At 41.1% G+C, this 18541-nt stretch overlaps 3 protein-coding genes across 5 annotated transcripts in view; all 3 read left to right on the top strand.

Annotated features, from left to right (window-relative positions):
- Nucleotides 1-674: 674 nt before the first annotated feature.
- Nucleotides 675-2778, top strand: aurkaip1 (aurora kinase A interacting protein 1). Of its 2 annotated transcripts, none has more exons than XM_083674532.1 (4): nt 675-791; nt 1127-1239; nt 1352-1812; nt 2149-2777. In XM_083674532.1, exons 2-4 carry the CDS (start codon nt 1188-1190, stop codon nt 2263-2265), a joined length of 630 nt encoding a protein of 209 aa, XP_083530658.1. In that variant the 5' UTR covers nt 675-791; nt 1127-1187; the 3' UTR covers nt 2266-2777. The 2 variants fall into 2 exon arrangements, with proteins under 2 accessions (XP_083530658.1, XP_083530659.1); XM_083674533.1 differs by having other exon boundaries at nt 723-791; nt 1142-1239; nt 2149-2778.
- A 398-nt stretch (nt 2779-3176) lies between these two features.
- LOC310808647 (matrix remodeling-associated protein 8-like) lies at nt 3177-14923 on the top strand. The gene is made up of 10 exons (XM_083675668.1): nt 3177-3307; nt 6770-6796; nt 7253-7561; nt 7716-7817; nt 8137-8616; nt 12183-12341; nt 12751-12781; nt 12924-13003; nt 13168-13224; nt 13621-14923. Exons 1-10 carry the CDS (start codon nt 3289-3291, stop codon nt 13644-13646), a joined length of 1290 nt encoding a protein of 429 aa, XP_083531794.1. The 5' UTR covers nt 3177-3288; the 3' UTR covers nt 13647-14923.
- A 1219-nt stretch (nt 14924-16142) lies between these two features.
- Nucleotides 16143-18541, top strand: part of LOC310808176 (putative segment polarity protein dishevelled homolog DVL1P1) — a 30025-nt gene continuing 27626 nt past the window's right edge. For both annotated transcript variants that reach the window (XM_083674913.1, XM_083674912.1), the window contains exon 1: nt 16143-16540. In XM_083674913.1, the coding sequence (XP_083531039.1) occupies nt 16371-16540 (170 nt within the window). In that variant the 5' untranslated portion in view covers nt 16143-16370. The remainder of the gene's footprint in view (nt 16541-18541) is intronic.

Raw genomic sequence — 18541 nt, 5'->3', positions numbered from 1 at the left:
TTTCCCCCTCATCTGTAAATATAACCATGTAAAGATGAAATAAAGAGTCTGGATTCATTCAGAGGTCTCCTTTGAGTTTTGAATTGTGTGGAAACAGTTGTATTCTTGTCAGCAACCAAGCCTAACATCACATATATTCCTTAATTTTTCACATTTTAATGTGTCAAAAGTACCAACCAATAATCGTATACCATAATATTATACCTAAACTAAAGCCATTCAGCATCAATTCGTTCATGCACTTTCGTTCAATTATATAATGACAAGTTGATATGTATCAATACATGTCATTGTCTTTTACCATAGATCTGCATTTATCAGACTCATAAATCTAGGTTTAGAAGAGAGAGCATATTGGTGATATGTTCTCATATTTGGAGTTAATATTTCTCACTGGTCCCGGTACCTTGGTGCTCAATTCATGTCATATTTGTGACCAATTTAGGATCGTGGATTTCTATTTCATCAAAGTCATAGTCCATCAAATTATGATTTTTAAATATGATGTTGAAAATTATTAATTGTTATTTTGACCAGCTATCTATTGAATGAACGACATTTGGTATATTTAGACTTTATTCAAACAGTCCACATGAAATTAGCACACTTTCGTTACAAAACTGAGGCGGAACCATAGACTTATATATGCGGGCGGAACCATTTATGACGGAAACATTTAACAGGTACCGGTGTTGTGTAACAGGAAATCGGGCGGAAGAGTATCTTGTAGGGACCGGAAGTGTCTCCCGGTGTGTCATTGAAGGCGAAAACACCACATACGCTACCTTCAAGTAAGTTATTGGAAAAAATGGAATTGAATACGCATTCAACTAATAGCCTTTTTAGCTAATGAACATAGCGATATAGGTTCAATGTCGTTGAAACTGCCTGGTTGTTGGGATTTCAGGGTAATCTTCTCAATTAGCTAGCTAGCTAACATTAGCACCACCGTAACGTAGGATCACACTGGCGCCAGGCAAGCTAAGCTAGCTAGCTAGTCATAGGGCTAGCTACCTGAAGGTGCTTGTCTGTGAGCCAAGGGACCGTTGTTTCTACTTCAGTTAACTAGACTTGATGACAGTTACATATAGCATTAGTTTTCTATTTGACATTATGTTTTGCACAGGACACGGGAATACAGGACACGAGACTAATTCCTGATGACTTCATGTGAATAATCGTGGACAATGTTTATCTCAAGGGTAGCACCTCGCCTCAGTCTGCTTTGCAGAGTGTCTGGTAAGTTTAACAATTCACTTGTTTTGTGGTATATAGCTAACTCCTACAACAACAACAAAATATTCACATAAACACACTATTGATGTTATGATTTCTCTTCTTTGGTGCTCAGGTGTACTTCAGACTCCAGGACAGTCAGTTTGTGGATCTGCATTTCCTGCTTGCAGCTCCTCTCTAAATTGTAAAGTCAAAAACTATGCAACGGCTGCAGATAACACGAATCCTCCTCGATGGGTCCAACTCGAACCAGAACTCGAAGAGGCCCTTGTGCCTCGTAAAATGTCAGTGACTCCTCTGGAGAGCTGGCTCTCCTTGCGGTACGCGCTCCCTCCCCTGTTGGAGGCTCCTCAGCCCCTGGAGGAAGGGGACCTGATTGGGGAGACCAAGGTGTTGCCACCTCTCACAGTCCCTCTTCTGGGGGAGGATGGTGAAGGATCGACGACACCCATCAGCTGTAAGAACGTTCTGGAGATCAGGCGGCGGAAGATGAACAGGCACAAATACAAGAAGCTGCTGAAACGTACAAAGTTCCTGAGGAGGAGAGTAGCTGACGGCCGGAGGAAGAAGAAGCAGGTAAGTGTTTTGTCTGGAAAAGTAGCGGGGGTGCTACTAAGTAATCCTTTTACATGGACAAGATTAATGTCACTAAAACAACACAGTTAAGATGCATTGAATTTACCATAAACTGCATATTCTACCTTAACTGAAGAAGTAGTGCAACAGCAAGCAATTGAATATATTATATTGATTTCTATTATATTGATTTATATATTATATTATATAGATTTTGTAAAATAGGGTTTAGGGTTAGAAAAAATAACTACATATTCAGCAGCTCTGTTACTGGGCACAGCTGACCATTCACTGCCAGTGAGTGTTCTAATGTTGTCTGGGTGTCTGTCCTTGCAGAAGCGTTTTGAGAAGGATCTGCAGAGGATCTGGATGCGAGCTGGACTGAAAAAAGCCCCTGAGGGATGGACCGCACCTAAGATCTTCATCAAACAATACGGAAATAAACGAGACTGAAGAGGGAGTACAGACCAGGAGAAAAGCTTTTGACACGATGCACACCCACACTCTGGGTGATACAGGACTGGCAGGCTTCTCATCAAACACAACAACAGCCTCCTGACTTCCTTGACTTGAACCATGTCAGTGAAATGGACATTTTCCAGATGTACTGTCTCCTGTATAGTTGCTGTTAAGAAACAATAAAGATCTGTTTCACCACCCAGTCACTGTCCCTATTGATATGTATTCAGAGCACAAGCTTTGCTGTTGACCTGTGTTTTCATTAGTATTTAACCATGTGCACTATCATTATTTGTTCAATGGATGGCAGTATTACACAACCACTATGTAAGGCTTTCATTGACATTGTGAACTTGAAGTCTCATTACGTGTTTGGCATTTCATGGATATCTTATTGTTCATAGTATGAACAATTTAATGTGGATGTGCATTAATGTCACCAACTATTCATCTCAATATTGTTGTTTTTGTAATTACAAATCTGTAAATTGATGACACGCTCATCAAAATCGTGTAAGTGATCAATTTATTATACTTTTTAATGTTTTGTCTGCTTAGACGTTTCTATTTACAGGACCCGCTTTGCACGCATATCTCTTGAATTGGTTATTTCGTTCACACTGAATGCGGTGGAGCCTGCAGACATGCAATTAGACGGTTTTGTTATGTAAAATATTCAGTAAACGTATGACGTTATATTTTGTCAAATGTGGTACATTTTTCCAAGGATGCCATGCCAATGTGCAGATGATGACACGTCGGGCGGTCGACTCTGAGTTTGAACTCCGGTTTACCGGTGCCAGGCCGCGGGTGTTGGGTTTCAGAGGCTAGCGGAGGCGGGGCATATACAGATGGTCTGGACTCAGGAGAATTCTAGTTCAGTTCTGTTGTTGCTTGTTGGTACATGAACTTTAGCTATAACTTTCTTTTATCCATTGATGTGCTCGTCAAGGGGCTGCAGCTAACCTACTTTATCCCATTTTTGGAGTCCGAGTTGTGAAAGGGAGACTGAAAGACATGTTTCTGCTATTTCATAGTAAGTTTGAACAACTTTTGCTAAGTACAAAAACTGAGAATCCTCTGAACCATACTGACTGTTTGCTCTGCAATAATACAGTAAAGAAACTATTTAGTTTGATTTAGTTAAATGTCGATGGTATGCTATTTCAGATTACAAAATATGTTTATTTATATTCACAACACTGTCAGATTCTTGTGTTGTGATTTGTGTGATATTTATTCTCCATGGGGCAATTAATCTTGATATTTTACAATGTGAAAAGAACAAAGGGAAACCACACAATACGTTCACTAGTAGAAAAGCACGATTGATGGGTATTACTTATTGGTATGGTATGGTACAAGATGACAACTATTTAGGTCAATAACCACTTGACCTACTTATAAAGTATCATAGTGATAGATCATGGAATAATGACAATACATACTCTCTAGTTCATGTCATACAAGGATGGTATTGAACAGTGATGATATTGCTCATTGTGGCCACTATTGTTGAAGAGGAACAGAACCACGTTGAGCATCATGTCTGTCTCAGTTACTGGATGGTTTGTTTATCAGGATCCCTATTAGCTGCTGTACATGCAGCCGCTACTCTTCCTGGGCACAATACAGAACAGTTATATACAACAACAACAACAACATAAGATAATTACAATAACAATAAATTATAAATAAAATAAAGATACAGAGTCATATATTGGCAAGACACCAAGAAAGTGGTGGGATGTGCGTGCTGTTTTTATGGCTTTATACCAATGTGTTTCGAGTTAAATGCGGTCAGAGTGGGACAGTCAGCACAATCCCAGCAGTCAGTCATTGTGTGTCAGTAATGAGTGTTTCACCATAAGTGGGCTGTAGTTATGAGGCAGGATGGCTGTGGAGAACCATGAGTAAATCATGGAGGGCGTTTTATGATCATGAATTAACACTTCCATCATGTAATATACATTAATTGTTGGAAAATGTATAGGTTTTGTTGCATGTGATATGGGGTTTCTTTGCTGAGCTGAAAATTAAAATATTAAAATGTGTATTGATAAATAAATGATTTCACCAAATACTCGGGTAGAGCATGACCAATAGCTGCAGCAGCCATGCCCGAGAGGCAACATGTGCTGACAGGAGAGGGCAGGGAAATCGCACCCCAGAACCTGCAAGGTAAGGCTTCAGACCTGGGTGCAGATTTGGAACTAGGCTGATTTCAGCATGTATGTCAACAGAGTTATACTTCCTAGACAGGATGTGCCTCTTGAGCAAAGATGTCTCTGAATTGCTCCTTGTGTGTTCGGCTGAATCTGCAGTTTTCTGTGTTTATACTAAATCTCTGCTGTTAGAGAGCTCTGAGCTGAGCAAACTTCACAATGACATCACCACTCTGCAGAAATAGCTATTGCGCACACAATAACAGTATACAAAAGTAATATGTACATATTTATGTTAAACTTCAAAATGTCTTTTTCAAAGTCCTGTTATATGCTTCATTGTAGCTTGTTAACATTTGATATGTTTACCTTCAACAAATTCAATATTAAACTGACTCTGGGGATACACATGACAGTAGGGATTTGGTGTGATTTTGTAATTGGGAAAATAGCTGTCATTGAGCACAGTAACTCAGTAACAGCTTGTTAAGTCTTGGGTGTTAATTTAGCCTTGTGAGTCAGCCACTGTGTCTGCATGAGAGACTAAGGAGAAAATGATAGGTTCTGGGACACTTTGTTTTTCTTCCTCCCTGAGAGTTTATACCCCTCAATGCAGCTCCTACCACAAGTTTCCAGTAAGCTCTCGTATGTAAGTGTGACTGCACACTCCGTGGTTTATTGTGACCTGACAGAATTGATCATAGATGTTTATTAAGGGGCCCCGCCACTTAAATAGATCATAAATTGTAAATGGTTATACCAAGTTAATGATGAGATAATTCTATTGATTTAATATTAAGTAGCTTTAATTATTTGGTGCCCGATACATGTCTTGCCTTAAAAAAAGACCCCCCTGAGATGACTTGAAAGGAAGAATACCTCATTTCAAAATGTCTCCAGAGACAAGAAATTAATCAAATCGAAAGTGAGTTTTGCAGTGTATAAATGTGGGAATGGGAGTCAATGTGAAGTCGTGACATGAATGCAGTGGAATGTAAGAGCTGTGGTGAGCCCTTCAACTGTCATACATCACATTTATCTATCTGCAGGCCACGGTTTACAGTACATGATGACCAAAACACCTGGTGTTGACTGTCTTTGAAAACCTTACTGTTTACTCCCTCACATGTCATACTCAGACCCTTTAGGATTTCAGTCTCAATAGATAGATGCTGTTGAACTTTCATGTTTTCATGATGTTGATTTAAACAAGCCACAAGCGGTGTCCTCTAAACTTATTTGATTTGACAATAATAGCTGACATTGGTATCCAGTACTATAGGAATATACTAGACATCTAATAAGTATAGGCAGCTGTGGTGCTGGATTTTGACAGTGGGCACTTTGACGGGTGAGGGCTGGCTGGCTGTGTTTCCCCCCCGGGACATTGGACTTGACAGAGGTTAGTAGGGGGATGAATAGAGGCTCTGTGCTGGGCTGCATGCGTCTCTGCTGGCCCTTAGGTAAACAGCAGATGTAATAGCGCTTAGCGCTTAGAGAAAATCTGGGTTAGAAATAGCTGACTTGCTATATTAAAGTCCTCTCCCCTGAGGGGAAACTCATATTTGTACAAGTGCAGGGATTTATACATCTCATGAATTTCACTCACTTAAACTGAATCAAAACAAACTATAGTTTTTATATTCCCCCTTTAAGGTACCTGTTAGTTCATTCCCCCATCTCTCTCCCTCCCTCCCTCCCTTTTGCCTTCTCCTTGTTTTTCTCTATTTTCCTCTTTTTCTTTCTCCCTCTCACCCTGTCCTCAGTGACACAGCTGCAATATCAGGGAGCTCTCACCACTGCAGGAGATGGTTATTCACAGTAACACATTGACCACAAGCCAGGTTCAGCTCAGGTCAACCCTGACAAGACTAGAGAGTTACAGGTCTATCCATGGTTGTTTCCTGCTATCCATTTGCTGCACACAGTTTGTTTTTAAACAAACGTAACATATTTGGTTAAATAAAAGAGGAACACACAGTAAGTGTGAATATACATACAAGGGCTGTGAAGAATTCTATTTCAATTCCGGAAGTGAATTGAATTCCAATTCAGTAAAAAAAGGGCACTCATTTTTATTTATTTATTTTTTATCTGGGGGTACTGTATGTTCCAATAGTCAATAACTCAACTGTTTGTGTTCTTGACATTCTACTGTAAATTGTGGAATTTGGAATTGAATTGGAGTTTCAAAACACATCCTGAATTTATGGGCTTGGATAGGAATTCCCCCTAACCCTGATACATGCTGTATTATGTACTGCAATGATAGTTTGTCTTGAGTTATGATGACTCTGAACAGGACATTGATAGCCTGGTTATTTGTTTTTCAGTCTCTGCTGTTCTTCTCTTGCCCAGTGGTAAGTCATCATTCATTGTATATCACTAATCTTTTTTCTGTCCTATACACCGTACTGTACACTCTAAGAGCTGATTCATGCATTACACACGTCTTTGTGGACATTTTTGTTTTAGGCTGATTTCCGTATGAATGTGTGTTTTCCATAAGCATGCTGAATGTGTGACTGTTTTTTTGCTTACTTCACATTTTGGACTATTTTGTGTTTTTCTTGAGTCCCACTGAGCCTGTATATATATATATATATATATATATATATATATATATATATATAGTTCCTATAAAGTGTGCCTCCCCATCCCCTGTGCCTCCCCATCTCTCCCCTTATGAAGGACACTTATTCCTTCATGTATATATATATATGTGTGTGTGTGTGTGTGTGTGTGTGTGTGTGTGTGTGTGTGTGTGTGTGTGTGTGTGTGTGTGTGTGTGTGTGTGTGTGTGTGTGTTCCATCAGCATGGGGCCAGAGCAGCAGTACCAGGCAGGGGGTGGTGGTGGAGGCCAGGAACATAACCCTCCCAGCAGGGACCCAGGCCGTCCTGCCCTGCCACAACCCTCGCATGATCTGGACCAGCGACCGTCTGAAGGACCGCCAGAGGGTGGTCCACTGGGACCTGGTCCGCAGCAGTCCAGAGTACTCTGTGGAGCGCATACTGGACATGTCCCCCGGTGCTAAAGAGAGAGTATACAATGGCTTCAACAAGGGCCGCACTACTATCCCCAGCTCTGCCTTCACCAATGGGAACTTCTCCCTCGTCATCAAGAGTGAGACATCCCTGCGTCTAATCTAGATGCACATTACTGACAATACCCCATTAATGATGATGGCATTCCTCTCCGGACTACAACAATTACATCTAACATTCATTCCTGAAAATAGCTCAATGTAATTAGAATTTATTGCCTGTTGTCCTTCCAGATGTGACGGCAGCTGATCGAGGGGTTTATTCCTGTAACCTGCATCATCATTACTGTCAGATCCACCAGTCCATCAAAGTACAACTCAACACCACCAAGTCAGGTGAGCCCGTCCAATCAATCTCAAGGGAGGCTGTGAGGGAGGCTGTGAAGGTGGAATTCGGAGGGCGGGCTCATTGTGGAATTTTTCATTCCATTCCATGCATTACAATGAGTCTGTCCTCCGATATCTACCTCCACTGTTCTCTGCGTCATTATAACAATATCACAGTAATACAGTAAATTAATGTATGAAACACCATTCATACATTCTGCTCAAAACACCTTATTAGTGGGTATTTTAAGTAGCTCTCTTGAGTAGTCTTTCGTATAGCATCACTCCATTTTTCATAATGCTATTCCATCATCAACCCTTCTCTCAGCCCGTAAGGAGAAGCGGTTCTGGGACGGAGAGAAGCATGTGTTTGTGGTGTTGGTGGGGAGCACGGTGATGTTGCCGTGTGTGAACCGAAGGCCCCTGTGGAGGGAGGGGCTTCAGGAGGACCAGCAGCAGGTGGCCCACTGGGACTGGCAGCCCCCCGGGGTGCGTGCTGATGCCGCCGACCGTCTGGTGGACCTCTATGCCTCTGGAGAGCGCCGGCAGTATGGACCACTCTTACCCAACAACAAGATCAGTGTGGCTGAGGATGCCTTCTCTGTGGGGGACTTCTCTCTGACCATCTCCAACCTGCAGCCGGTTGATAAAGGCCTGTACTCCTGCCACCTGCACCATCACTACTGTGGCATGCATGAGAGACGCATCTTCAGGCTGGTGGTGGGGCCCCCGCTACCCCCGGTCCTCACCCCAGTCCTCACCCCTGTCCTCACCGCACCCCCCCAACCGCTTCCCAATGACGAACCAAGTAAGAGACTCTGCATAGCCCTTGTTCTTCAGGATTTATTTTCTAAAATGAGGAGAATATTTTGAAATGATTTATTTCTCTCCTTTGAAAGCTCTCTGTGTGACTATAAATCTTTATTTTTTCTTTCTTAAATATCTTTTTCACATCTTCCCTGAGTTGCATTGCAAACCCTGTCTCGTCTCATTGGCCAGTGTGTTTCTGAGGGAGAGTGCGTGTGCACTGTGAGAACACTGTTCTCCTGAGTTATATTTATGGGTCATATTTATAGGCATTTTTGGTCAGTTAAGTCAGTGCTTTGTTGTGCCAGATCTTCCCTCAAACCTTTCTGCTGTCCTCTACGAGGAGGGAGAGAGAGAAAGGAGGAGTTAAAGCTGGGATGAAGGAATGGGTGAATGGAGGGGAACAAAAGAAACTCAGAGAAAGAAAGACTCAAAGAAAGAAAGAAAGAAAGAAAGAAATAGTGTTGATCTGTGGCTAAACAAAGAGATTGAGAGAGATGGAGAGATCTGTGCTAAGTGTTTCGAAGTGTGGAGAAAGAGAAGGGGTTTGGGGAATCTGACTGTTTGGACTGGCAGTCCTAAGAGTCCTAAGAGACTGCCTCGATGGCCACTAATTGGCCAGAACGGAAATGTTTTTCGTTTTCCCCCAGTTGAGCAATGGTTCAGTTTACAGGAGGAGCCATTTTAACTCTATTTCTGCAGACTGGAGCAATAAAGCAGGACTTTTCGGGGGGAAGGAGGGAGGAGGCATGATTAGGCTTTTTAATTTTAGGAATTTAGTTTTCTCCTCCCATTGCTTTCTTCCCTCCTACAGTCCAGACTGTATGTGTATCTACTGCTTATATCTACTGTTCAGGATATCCCTACTGTCTTTCCATCTGTGGTCTCTCTTCTCTGCTTGTGTCTGTCTCTCTCTGGTTGGGGCTTGTTTATAAGCGGTCAGAGGAAGTCTGCTACATCTGTTGAGCATCTGGGCCGGCCGTGACATGAAAGAGAACAGTTGGGGTGGGGGCGGGTATGTGTTAGATTAGTATCCTCCTTCTCCCTTGAAAATGTTGGCCCATTACTTTAATAGCTTTGCGAAGTATGCATAATCCATGTCGATCCATTCCATTCTTTCTCAGTCCTTTTATTTTATCTTTACTTGGAATTCAGTTGAAACCAGAGGAGGCTGGAATAGAATGAGGTTTGGTATCAAACACACATTGTTGATACCGGTCCTCATTCCATTCCATGCATTACAATGAGCCTGTCCTCCGATTTCTACCTCCATCAGCCTCCCCTGGTTAAAAACCCATTTACTATAACTATAACTATACTATTTAACTACTTTGTTAAGTCCAGCCAAGTATGTACATACTATGTGTGTTTACTGACCTTTTAAATCATCTATAATTGCTACAGTCATTACACCTCATTTTTAGCATTTATGCCAAACCTATTGTAAAAAACACAGGTTTCTTAGTGACCTGAAGAAAGCCTGAACACATAATTCAAAGCGTATAGAATAGTATAGAAAAAGTGGTCCTCTGGTAGAAAATTAAGATGTTTTCTGTCAGCTCATTGACTTGCAAATGAATCATCTCCAACAGCATTAAAACCAAACTCTGTAGCCCCTGCACGGCACATGTCAGACAGGGGTTAACATGGATGTTCTTGTTTGATCTGTCAAGGAAATGGAAATAGGCAACAGCTGAGACAAGGACCGAACTGAGGCTGCTTCACTAATTGTTCTCTAGAGACAGTGACCTTGAATGTGACATGACAGTTTCATGCATATTAACTACATTCAACGCAGACAGGTGATAATTACTAACTGTCGCCACTTAAGAGCTAAATTAACCCTGAATTTAATTCAATTTGTCCTATCGTGCCGGTTCCATTTGCATGGTAGACTCATGGACGGTGTCTGTTCTCAGCACAACCTGTATCTACAGGTACTTCTCCTTATCGAGGAGCTGCCTGTCTTCTGGCCATCTTACTAATGGCACACCTGCAGTTTGACCATGGACTGGACCATAGATTGAGATTAAAGACAAATTCCTGGGCGCAGTATTTCAAAATGTTTAATCTACATCTGAATGAATCTGATTATTTTTTTGCTATCCAGGATCAGATCTATCTGGCAGATTTCGAGTATTCTAGTGTTCGAGTAATCAGTCAGCTCGATCTGATCCTAGATAGCAAATAAGAATCCGGATCATTCCTTCAGATTAAATGTTTTGAAATTGGGCCCTGTAGATCAACGTGATACAAAGTCGTATTAGCCATAGCTATAATCCTAGTGCATGGAATCTGGGTTAGCCTAGTGATATAGGTTACATTACAGACACAGGTAGTGGTCTGGTGTCAACAGCATTCACAGGTTTGGTTAAAACAGGTCTCCAAAAAACCTTAAAAAAACAAGTCTCCACCTGCTGGAATAATGGTAATCATTTGTGTTTTGTCCTTGACTGGTGAGAAAGAGCCTTGTGTGAAAGTAGAGTAATGGTAGAAGACTGATTGAAGGGTTTTGTGTCTTGGCTGTTATTCTGCTGATTGGAAAGTATGAGTAGCTGTTATTGTGTGCAAAGGCTTCAACAGGCCCTGGCCCTGGCCCGTGGGAGTACCACCTTAGTTTTCCAAATGTGAGGTCGATAGTTTACATTTACAGTAAAACGCTAAGAGCAATTGTATATGTAGAGTATATTTTTCTCATTTTAATCACATGGCTTTGCCATTTAGCAAATCCATCATCTCACTGTCTCTCTGTCTGTTGTTTTACTTAATGTCACAACTCTGCTTTAGTTGTTAGGAAATTGTCTGACGGTGGCGTTTGTGTGGTATGCAGTACAGCCTGCAGCTGTGAGGTGAGTGTCAGAGTCAGATCAGGGGAGGCTGGTGGAGGTAGAAATCGGAGGACGGACTCATTGTAATGCATGGAAGTTTCCTCTGAATTCTACCTCCACCAGCCTCCACTCAGTCAGATGTGTGTTGTGTTTAGACATGTCTCTCAGACTGATGGAGTTCAGGGACAGAGAGGGTGTCTGGTTTTTTTCACCAGACTGTGCAAAAAAAGTGGACTTCTGTGTTTAAGAGAAGAAGTAAATAACTGGAAAACGAATTGCGACAGGCTAACCACAGAATTCCTCCCTGTCTCCTCTCTTTCTTTTCCTCCCTCTCTCCCTTCTTCCTTGGTTATTCAGTATTTTTCTGGAAGGAGAAAAAAATAGCAGCTGCCTGACATCAGGCCTGGAACTCATTACGGCCAAGAAGCATTTTTGACATTAAACTGCTCTCCCCTCCCTCGCTCTGTCTCTTAAAAAGAAATGAAAACAAGCAGCTTAAACTACCAGGGGCATCATTTGTATGAAATGTGGAGAAAAACTAAGTTGATTCATTTGACATGTTATGACATTTGATGATAAGACTTGTATTCCCATTGAGCATACTGTAAATACAAAACACAGTTTGAATACAGTAGATAGAATAATATTGCATCCTGTCGTATGCTGACAGCCACTCAGTCTGTGTGTATCGGTGGGCGTTTGTGGACCAGTGATGTCATTGTGCTCCCTTTGTCTCCAGGCACTAACGAGGTTGAGAGGCCACGCGTCGTCAACGTCATCCTCCCTGAGCACCGAGTCCACTTCCTCCAGCAGTGGGGCTACATCCTGGCCACCTTCTTACTCCTGGCCTTCATTGTCACGGCCGTCATCGTGCTCACTAGACGTCGTAGAAAGAGAGGTAATGTGTGTGAGTCCCCCCCCCCTGTCTACATGTATGTGTATGGCATACCCCTGATTTCATATTTGAATCAGTTGATTTTGCTGTGTACAGCAAGGGACTTACTAGTACTTACCTGTACTTATGGTCCTTGCTAACTTGTATGTGTATGGCATGCCCTTGATTTCATATTTGAATCGGTTGAATTACTGTGTACAGTATGTATCAGTGGAGGCTGACGGAGGTAGAAATCGGAGGACATGCTCATTGTAATGCATGGCATGGAATGAGGAATTGTATCAAGCACACATCTTTGATACTATTCCTCATTACATCCCATGCATTACAATGAGCACGTCCTCCGATTTCTACCTCCACCAGCCTCCCCTAGTATATATGATGTGTAAATAACGTGTTCAATCTTATTCAGGGCTGGAGTATGACCTGCGTAGATCTGAACGGTGAGAACAGAAAACATATTTTATTTTATGATTCATGACAGCTGATTGTAACACTCGATAACGGGTGATTCATTTTTAGCATGGGATCTGAACTAATAGAACTGTGAGTAGTAAGTAACCGCCCACTCTGATTGTGAAACAGAGGCCCTGTGGCCAGAGGTGGGGATATGACACTGGACACCACTGAGCTTAAGATCTGCAATCAGGAGCACCTGAACTCAGGTAAGGGTACTGTGTTACTGTGCTTGGCCCTGCTTCACACAGGCCAGAGAGTTTAAACGGGGAGACTACATGCTGCAACTATTATAGCTGTAGATGCAAGTGAATCATAAATCATGACCAAAATGTCCAAATGTAATAACTCACTTCCATCCTTTTATCCACAGAGTACAAAAACAACCTATTGAAGGAGAGAGCAGGTTTGTCCAAAGACTGCAACAAAGGTGAGTCTACAGTCGGTTAGAGTCTGAGAGGAGTTAGCCTACATAGCACAACAGTTACCTTAAGTTGTAATTGTTGTCCGTCCTCTGATTTCAACCTCCACCAGCCTCCACTGGTTGACCCTGTACTTGTGTAGTAACAGTGTAATAACAACAGTAACAACATTGTATTAGTGGGTTGCATAGAGTAGAGTAGTTGTTGCAATAATTAAGAGCGCTCAACTCCATTTCTATGCAATTTTGCAAAGCAAGTACTAACGTAACTATGTAATAATAGTTGTTAACACAACATTATTTTTTGCTTTTCTCTGTCCTTCTGTTACCTCCTCCTCTTCCTCTCTCTCTTTCTCTCTCTCTCTCTCTCTCTCTCTCTCTGTCTCTCTCTCTCTCTCTCTCTAGACATGGATGGAAAGTTGTGGAAGTGAGGCAGGGGCTGCGGAGCTGAGAAGATGCCACTGGCAGGTCCAGGGCGGACACGGGAAGAGAAAGTGGAGGAGAAGAGTAATGAGAACCAGAGAGGAAAAGTTGAAGAGGACAAGAGGAGTGCTCTTTCTGTTTAAAGACACTCTCTTAACAAACCTTTATATTACCACACCATTTTAATGTGTTTTTATTTCTGTTTTGATACCCTGTAAGTCTGTATTCTTATCTGCTGTTATTTCAACATGACTAAACTAATTTCTTAGATTGACTATTGTACTACAAAGATAACTGTTTTGGATAACTGTATTTTCTATCACAAGATATACCCAGTGTACTGCCATCCTTTCTTGCCCCTTTGTATGTAATACTGTCAGCTAAATGGCATATATACTGAAACCTCATGCTGTAGTCTAAGGTACACCTGAGGAACACCTTATATTACTTTATTCTTGTGTAATAGGTTAATACTCCAAATTATTGTAGTACATACAGTACAGTAACAACATTGTATCAAGGGAGGCTGGTGGAGGTAGAAATCGGAGGACGGGTTCATTGTAATGAACTTATCATATCAAAATATATTATATTATTAAATATATTATTGTATCAAACACCACCATTCATACCATTCCTCATTCGATTCCATGCATTACAGTGAGCCTGTCCACCGATTTCTACCTCCACCAGTGTCCCCTGATCAGAACGCATGTTATGTGTCTTAAAGTACGAAGATAAAACTGTAAAGTTATGTCTATAAATTCAGAGCTCAGCAAGCTCACAACTCAATGAGTGTGTGTATTTGCTTATTTTTATTTTGCACAAAACTTGCTGTAGTTCACTATTATAACATTCGTAACATACCAGTGTTTAATTTCCTTTATGATATATAAACATGGACCATAAATAAAGGCTACATCTACTATGACTCAGGAAATCAAGCCTAGAACTGTTCAATTCTTCCAGATGTGTGTTTGGGAATGCACTGTATGTTGTCTGTTTGTATGTCACTTTGTGTAAAGTACCTGTACACAGGCGAGCAATACACTGTCAATAAAGTTTGAATCTGCCATGGTGACAAGACAAAGAATTTTGTCAAGCAAATGTTCTGTGGAATATTAGGAGCCTCTGTGTGTATGTAGAATTTGGTGTTTTATGTTTTGGTTATTACAATTGGACACAGGCCTGAAACAGTTTTTGGTCCATTACACACAAGCAAGTTATCGGGTGTAGTTGCATGTTGGTCCACTCTATTCTCCCTCTAATAAAGATTGATACAATACTGGTTTGACAGTGTGTGTTTTATTACAATGTATTTTTGGGGTTGAGATGGATCTATATCTAATCGATGGAAATGTTACGATGCAGTGAGCGACCACAGTATATTGTTGAAATGAAAATGATGAGGACACTTTCTTCAAGAAAGAGCATTGCAAGAAAACAAAATCTAAATAAGTAGTATAACCCTAGTATTTGGTAGAATCTTGAAAATACGTGATGAAGTGTAATCTTCCCCCTTCGGCCAGAGAAGCAGGAGTGGCCTATAGAGAATCTGTTCCTGAGGGTTAAGTGAGGTAGGAACAGCACCACCCGTTTTGGCTGGGGATGGATCTGGGGTTGCACAAGACTACCACCTACTGTCAAAAAACGGAAAGATGTGATCACTAAGGTAGACAGTAGACAATATAAGCCTACAGTGTGATGATGATGATGATGATGATGATGATGATGATGATGATGATGTCAATACCTGCAATGATAATACAACAATAATAACGATAATGGTAATTAAAATAAAAATCGGAGGCGCTGACTGATCATCATCATAATATATATTACTGTTCATGGTAAATTATTATTATTATTTAATTAAAATAAAATGTATTTAATTATAATAACGATTCTTCTTCTTCTTCTTCTTCTTCTTCTTCTTATTATTATTATTATTATTATTATTATTATTATTATTATTATTATTATTATTATTAACATCACTGATATAGACTAGGCTAGTAATTATGCTATTACAGCATCATCACGCTCATCACCATAACATATTCAAATACAGATAGGCTATTAATCATCATTATTGACAACAGTTATTGTAACAACATTATTACTGACTGTGTATTTGATCGACATAATATCATTATTACCAGAGCGATAACTGTAGCCTACGGACCTATCTATGTATGACTCTTGGTTTGGTCATTGCTAATGGTGGTACTCTGTAGCAGATGTTTTCGTCGTAAAGTCTAAAGAGAAAAAAACAGTAAAAACATCCACTTAGTAAGACTTGTCCTCCGATCTCCTTTTGCCATATGCCTCGGAGGCACTGACTGAGTGGTGTATACGGAACGGTAAACCTAGCCCTAATACACCACTAGATGACAGCACTCTCCTACGAATTACAGGAAAAATAGAAATATTCCAAACTCAATATCGCAAGGATGTGGACCGTCCCTTCCTGTTTTAGTGCCGAGAGAGCCACCGTACTGAGACACATTGAAGCTGGAATACAGTGACTTAGAACTCGATTATGTCTAGATTTCTGCTAATTTTATCAAAGACAATGTTATTTATTTTCCAGCGTGAGGTATACAGTTATATTTATTCATGCTGTCATGATCGCCTGCGTCGTTATTAGTTAGATAGCTCCAACATATTTATTATTGCGCTGACAACCCTTGTTCCTTTCCTGTGTCAATGATTGTCCTACCCTCACTCTCATGGCGGAGACTAAAATAATATATCACATTGACGAGGAGGAGACTCCTTATTTAGTGAAATTATCCGTTTCTCCCGAGAAAGTCACTTTAGCGGATTTCAAAAATGTCCTTAACAATCGCCCGGTTAATAGCTACAAATTCTTCTTCAAATCCATGGACCAGGATTTTGGGTGAGTGGCCACCATGAATCCCTTTTCTTCCTGTGTTGCAGTTGTTATTACTGAGGCAAATGTAGCCCAACCCTAATTGATTACAGTAGCCTAATTACCGACAGGCATGTGGTATTATAAAACCACAAAGGGTTTCAGCATTGTAACATTCGCACAGGACTGGTCTGATTCCATGTTTGGCACCTGTTCATTGTATCCCGTGCGCATCAGACAGAGTACGGTGATTGTTTGAAGTTCGTGACACCAATATCCCATGCTGGCATTTGACACATTATCTCTAATTGTAGCTGATGTTGGTTGTGTTTCCTATACTGTACCCAAGTCATTATACTGTAGGCCTAGTTAATGGATAAGGCTGTCCTGTGATGTCATGCTAAGCCCACATGATGTTGTCGTTGACAAAAGCATCCGCGTCTGCTGTTTGCTGTTTGCTGTGGCTCAAGTTCAGAATCGATTCCAAATTAATTATTGCCGGACAGGTTTCCCCTGTTTGTACATGACTTAGCACAATGAGGGAGCAGGAGATACATTATATTAAGAATAAGGGAGACATATCTAAAGGGGATGGTCATTACATGGTCACAGTAGGCCTACTGTAGATTATTGTCCGTTTATTCAGAGAAGACAACTATGTAATTTCCATGGCTATAATGTGAACTTTAGTTTAGGAATACGAATACGAATGATACGAATGTTTGATTTAATAGGATATCGCTTTAATTCCATATATCAAATAGGCTTTCTAAATATTCCAGTGGACTAAATTATCACAGTAGGGAGGCTGAACAGGCTACCTCTCATGTCTCTCTGTCAAACACGCACGCAGACGAGCACTTTCCCTTTCTCGCAGACAACACACACACACACACACACACACGCACGCACGCACACAAAGGTAATTTTCTCCGATGATTGGCGAATGGTGATTCAAGCGAACGTGAATTTTACATGGAAACTATATGCTCATCATATATGCTATGCAATAACCTATGTGAATTTAAAGCCCACTGTTCGTTGTTGGGTTATTATTGCCATGTATTTGCCATAAAGGCATGCGACTGTTAGGCCGCAGATCAGCTGAAATGCCCCGAGTAGAAACATGGCTGCCCGGGAGACGAGCACTCCCTGAGAAAAGCGAGCGTCGTGGACTGACGGCCTGCCAAGATTGGTCAGTTATAGCCGGACCATTTTCTTGACATTCCAAGCGTACATCTGCCGAACAAGCTGTCCAACAGACTGAATTTGATGTGAAAGCTATTTAACAAATAATGCGATTAGGAATCACTAATGTCATTGCTTTTATAGTTACTGCTTCTATTGTCCTCTTAGTGGACACTGCTAGGCAATGGCACTGTCACTGATCGCCCAGTCGTAAAGGATTTATTAATTAGTTAATTAATTATTTACAAATCATCACTGACATCAAATGTATGCAAATGACTAAAACCGTGGCACTAACTGAGTGATAATACATTTCACTGTAGAGCAACATATCCTCTGTTCTTTTAAAGAGTTAGTACAAGCCTAATTCACAAGATAACATGCACATATAGTTAGGATATATGTGTTTGCAAGATGGAGATTTCTTGTTTGGTCGACATGAAGAGCTTAAAATCAGCACACTCAAAAAGGAGAACTAGACTCGACCCTTGGTTCACTGCAGCATTCAGTTGCATTTTAGACCCACCCAGATTTTCGTTCTCAACTGCCCTATGTTGTATTTCCTCTCACTCCTCCCATTACATTCAGTATCTTGTCATCACTCTGTCTCTCTGAGCAGACAGATGTCCCCAGACTGATGGTAATGGCTTCTTCTTATGGCCATGTTAATAAGATGTGTTTGACCTCCCTCTCACCCCGCCCCGTGCATTCAGACAAGATGGACTCCTTCAGTAGTCCCGGGTCAGAGGTCATCCTCTTTCAGGCTTCTATGGAGGATGGCATATTTGTGTCGATGTCTGTTTCTGATTGGCTAAGATGACACACGTGCACGCATGCACA

This window comes from Argentina silus (genome assembly GCF_951799395.1).
Source record: "Argentina silus genome assembly, chromosome: 8".
In the NCBI taxonomy this organism is placed as follows: domain Eukaryota; kingdom Metazoa; phylum Chordata; class Actinopteri; order Argentiniformes; family Argentinidae; genus Argentina; species Argentina silus.
Note: the sequence above shows the minus strand (reverse complement) of the source record. Positions and strands in the feature narration are given on the sequence as shown.

Bases quoted from the DNA above. Each gene is read 5' to 3' on its own strand.
- aurkaip1 (XM_083674533.1), top strand. From the start codon at position 1,188: ATGTTTATCTCAAGGGTAGCACCTCGCCTCAGTCTGCTTTGCAGAGTG. The intron at 1,240-1,351 runs GTAAGTTTAACA...TTTGGTGCTCAG, and splicing joins TCTGCTTTGCAGAGTGTCTG to GTGTACTTCAGACTCCAGGA. The intron at 1,813-2,148 runs GTAAGTGTTTTG...CTGTCCTTGCAG, and splicing joins GCCGGAGGAAGAAGAAGCAG to AAGCGTTTTGAGAAGGATCT.
- LOC310808647 (XM_083675668.1), top strand. The intron at 7,562-7,715 runs GTGAGACATCCC...TTGTCCTTCCAG, and splicing joins CTTCTCCCTCGTCATCAAGA to ATGTGACGGCAGCTGATCGA. The intron at 7,818-8,136 runs GTGAGCCCGTCC...CCCTTCTCTCAG, and splicing joins ACTCAACACCACCAAGTCAG to CCCGTAAGGAGAAGCGGTTC.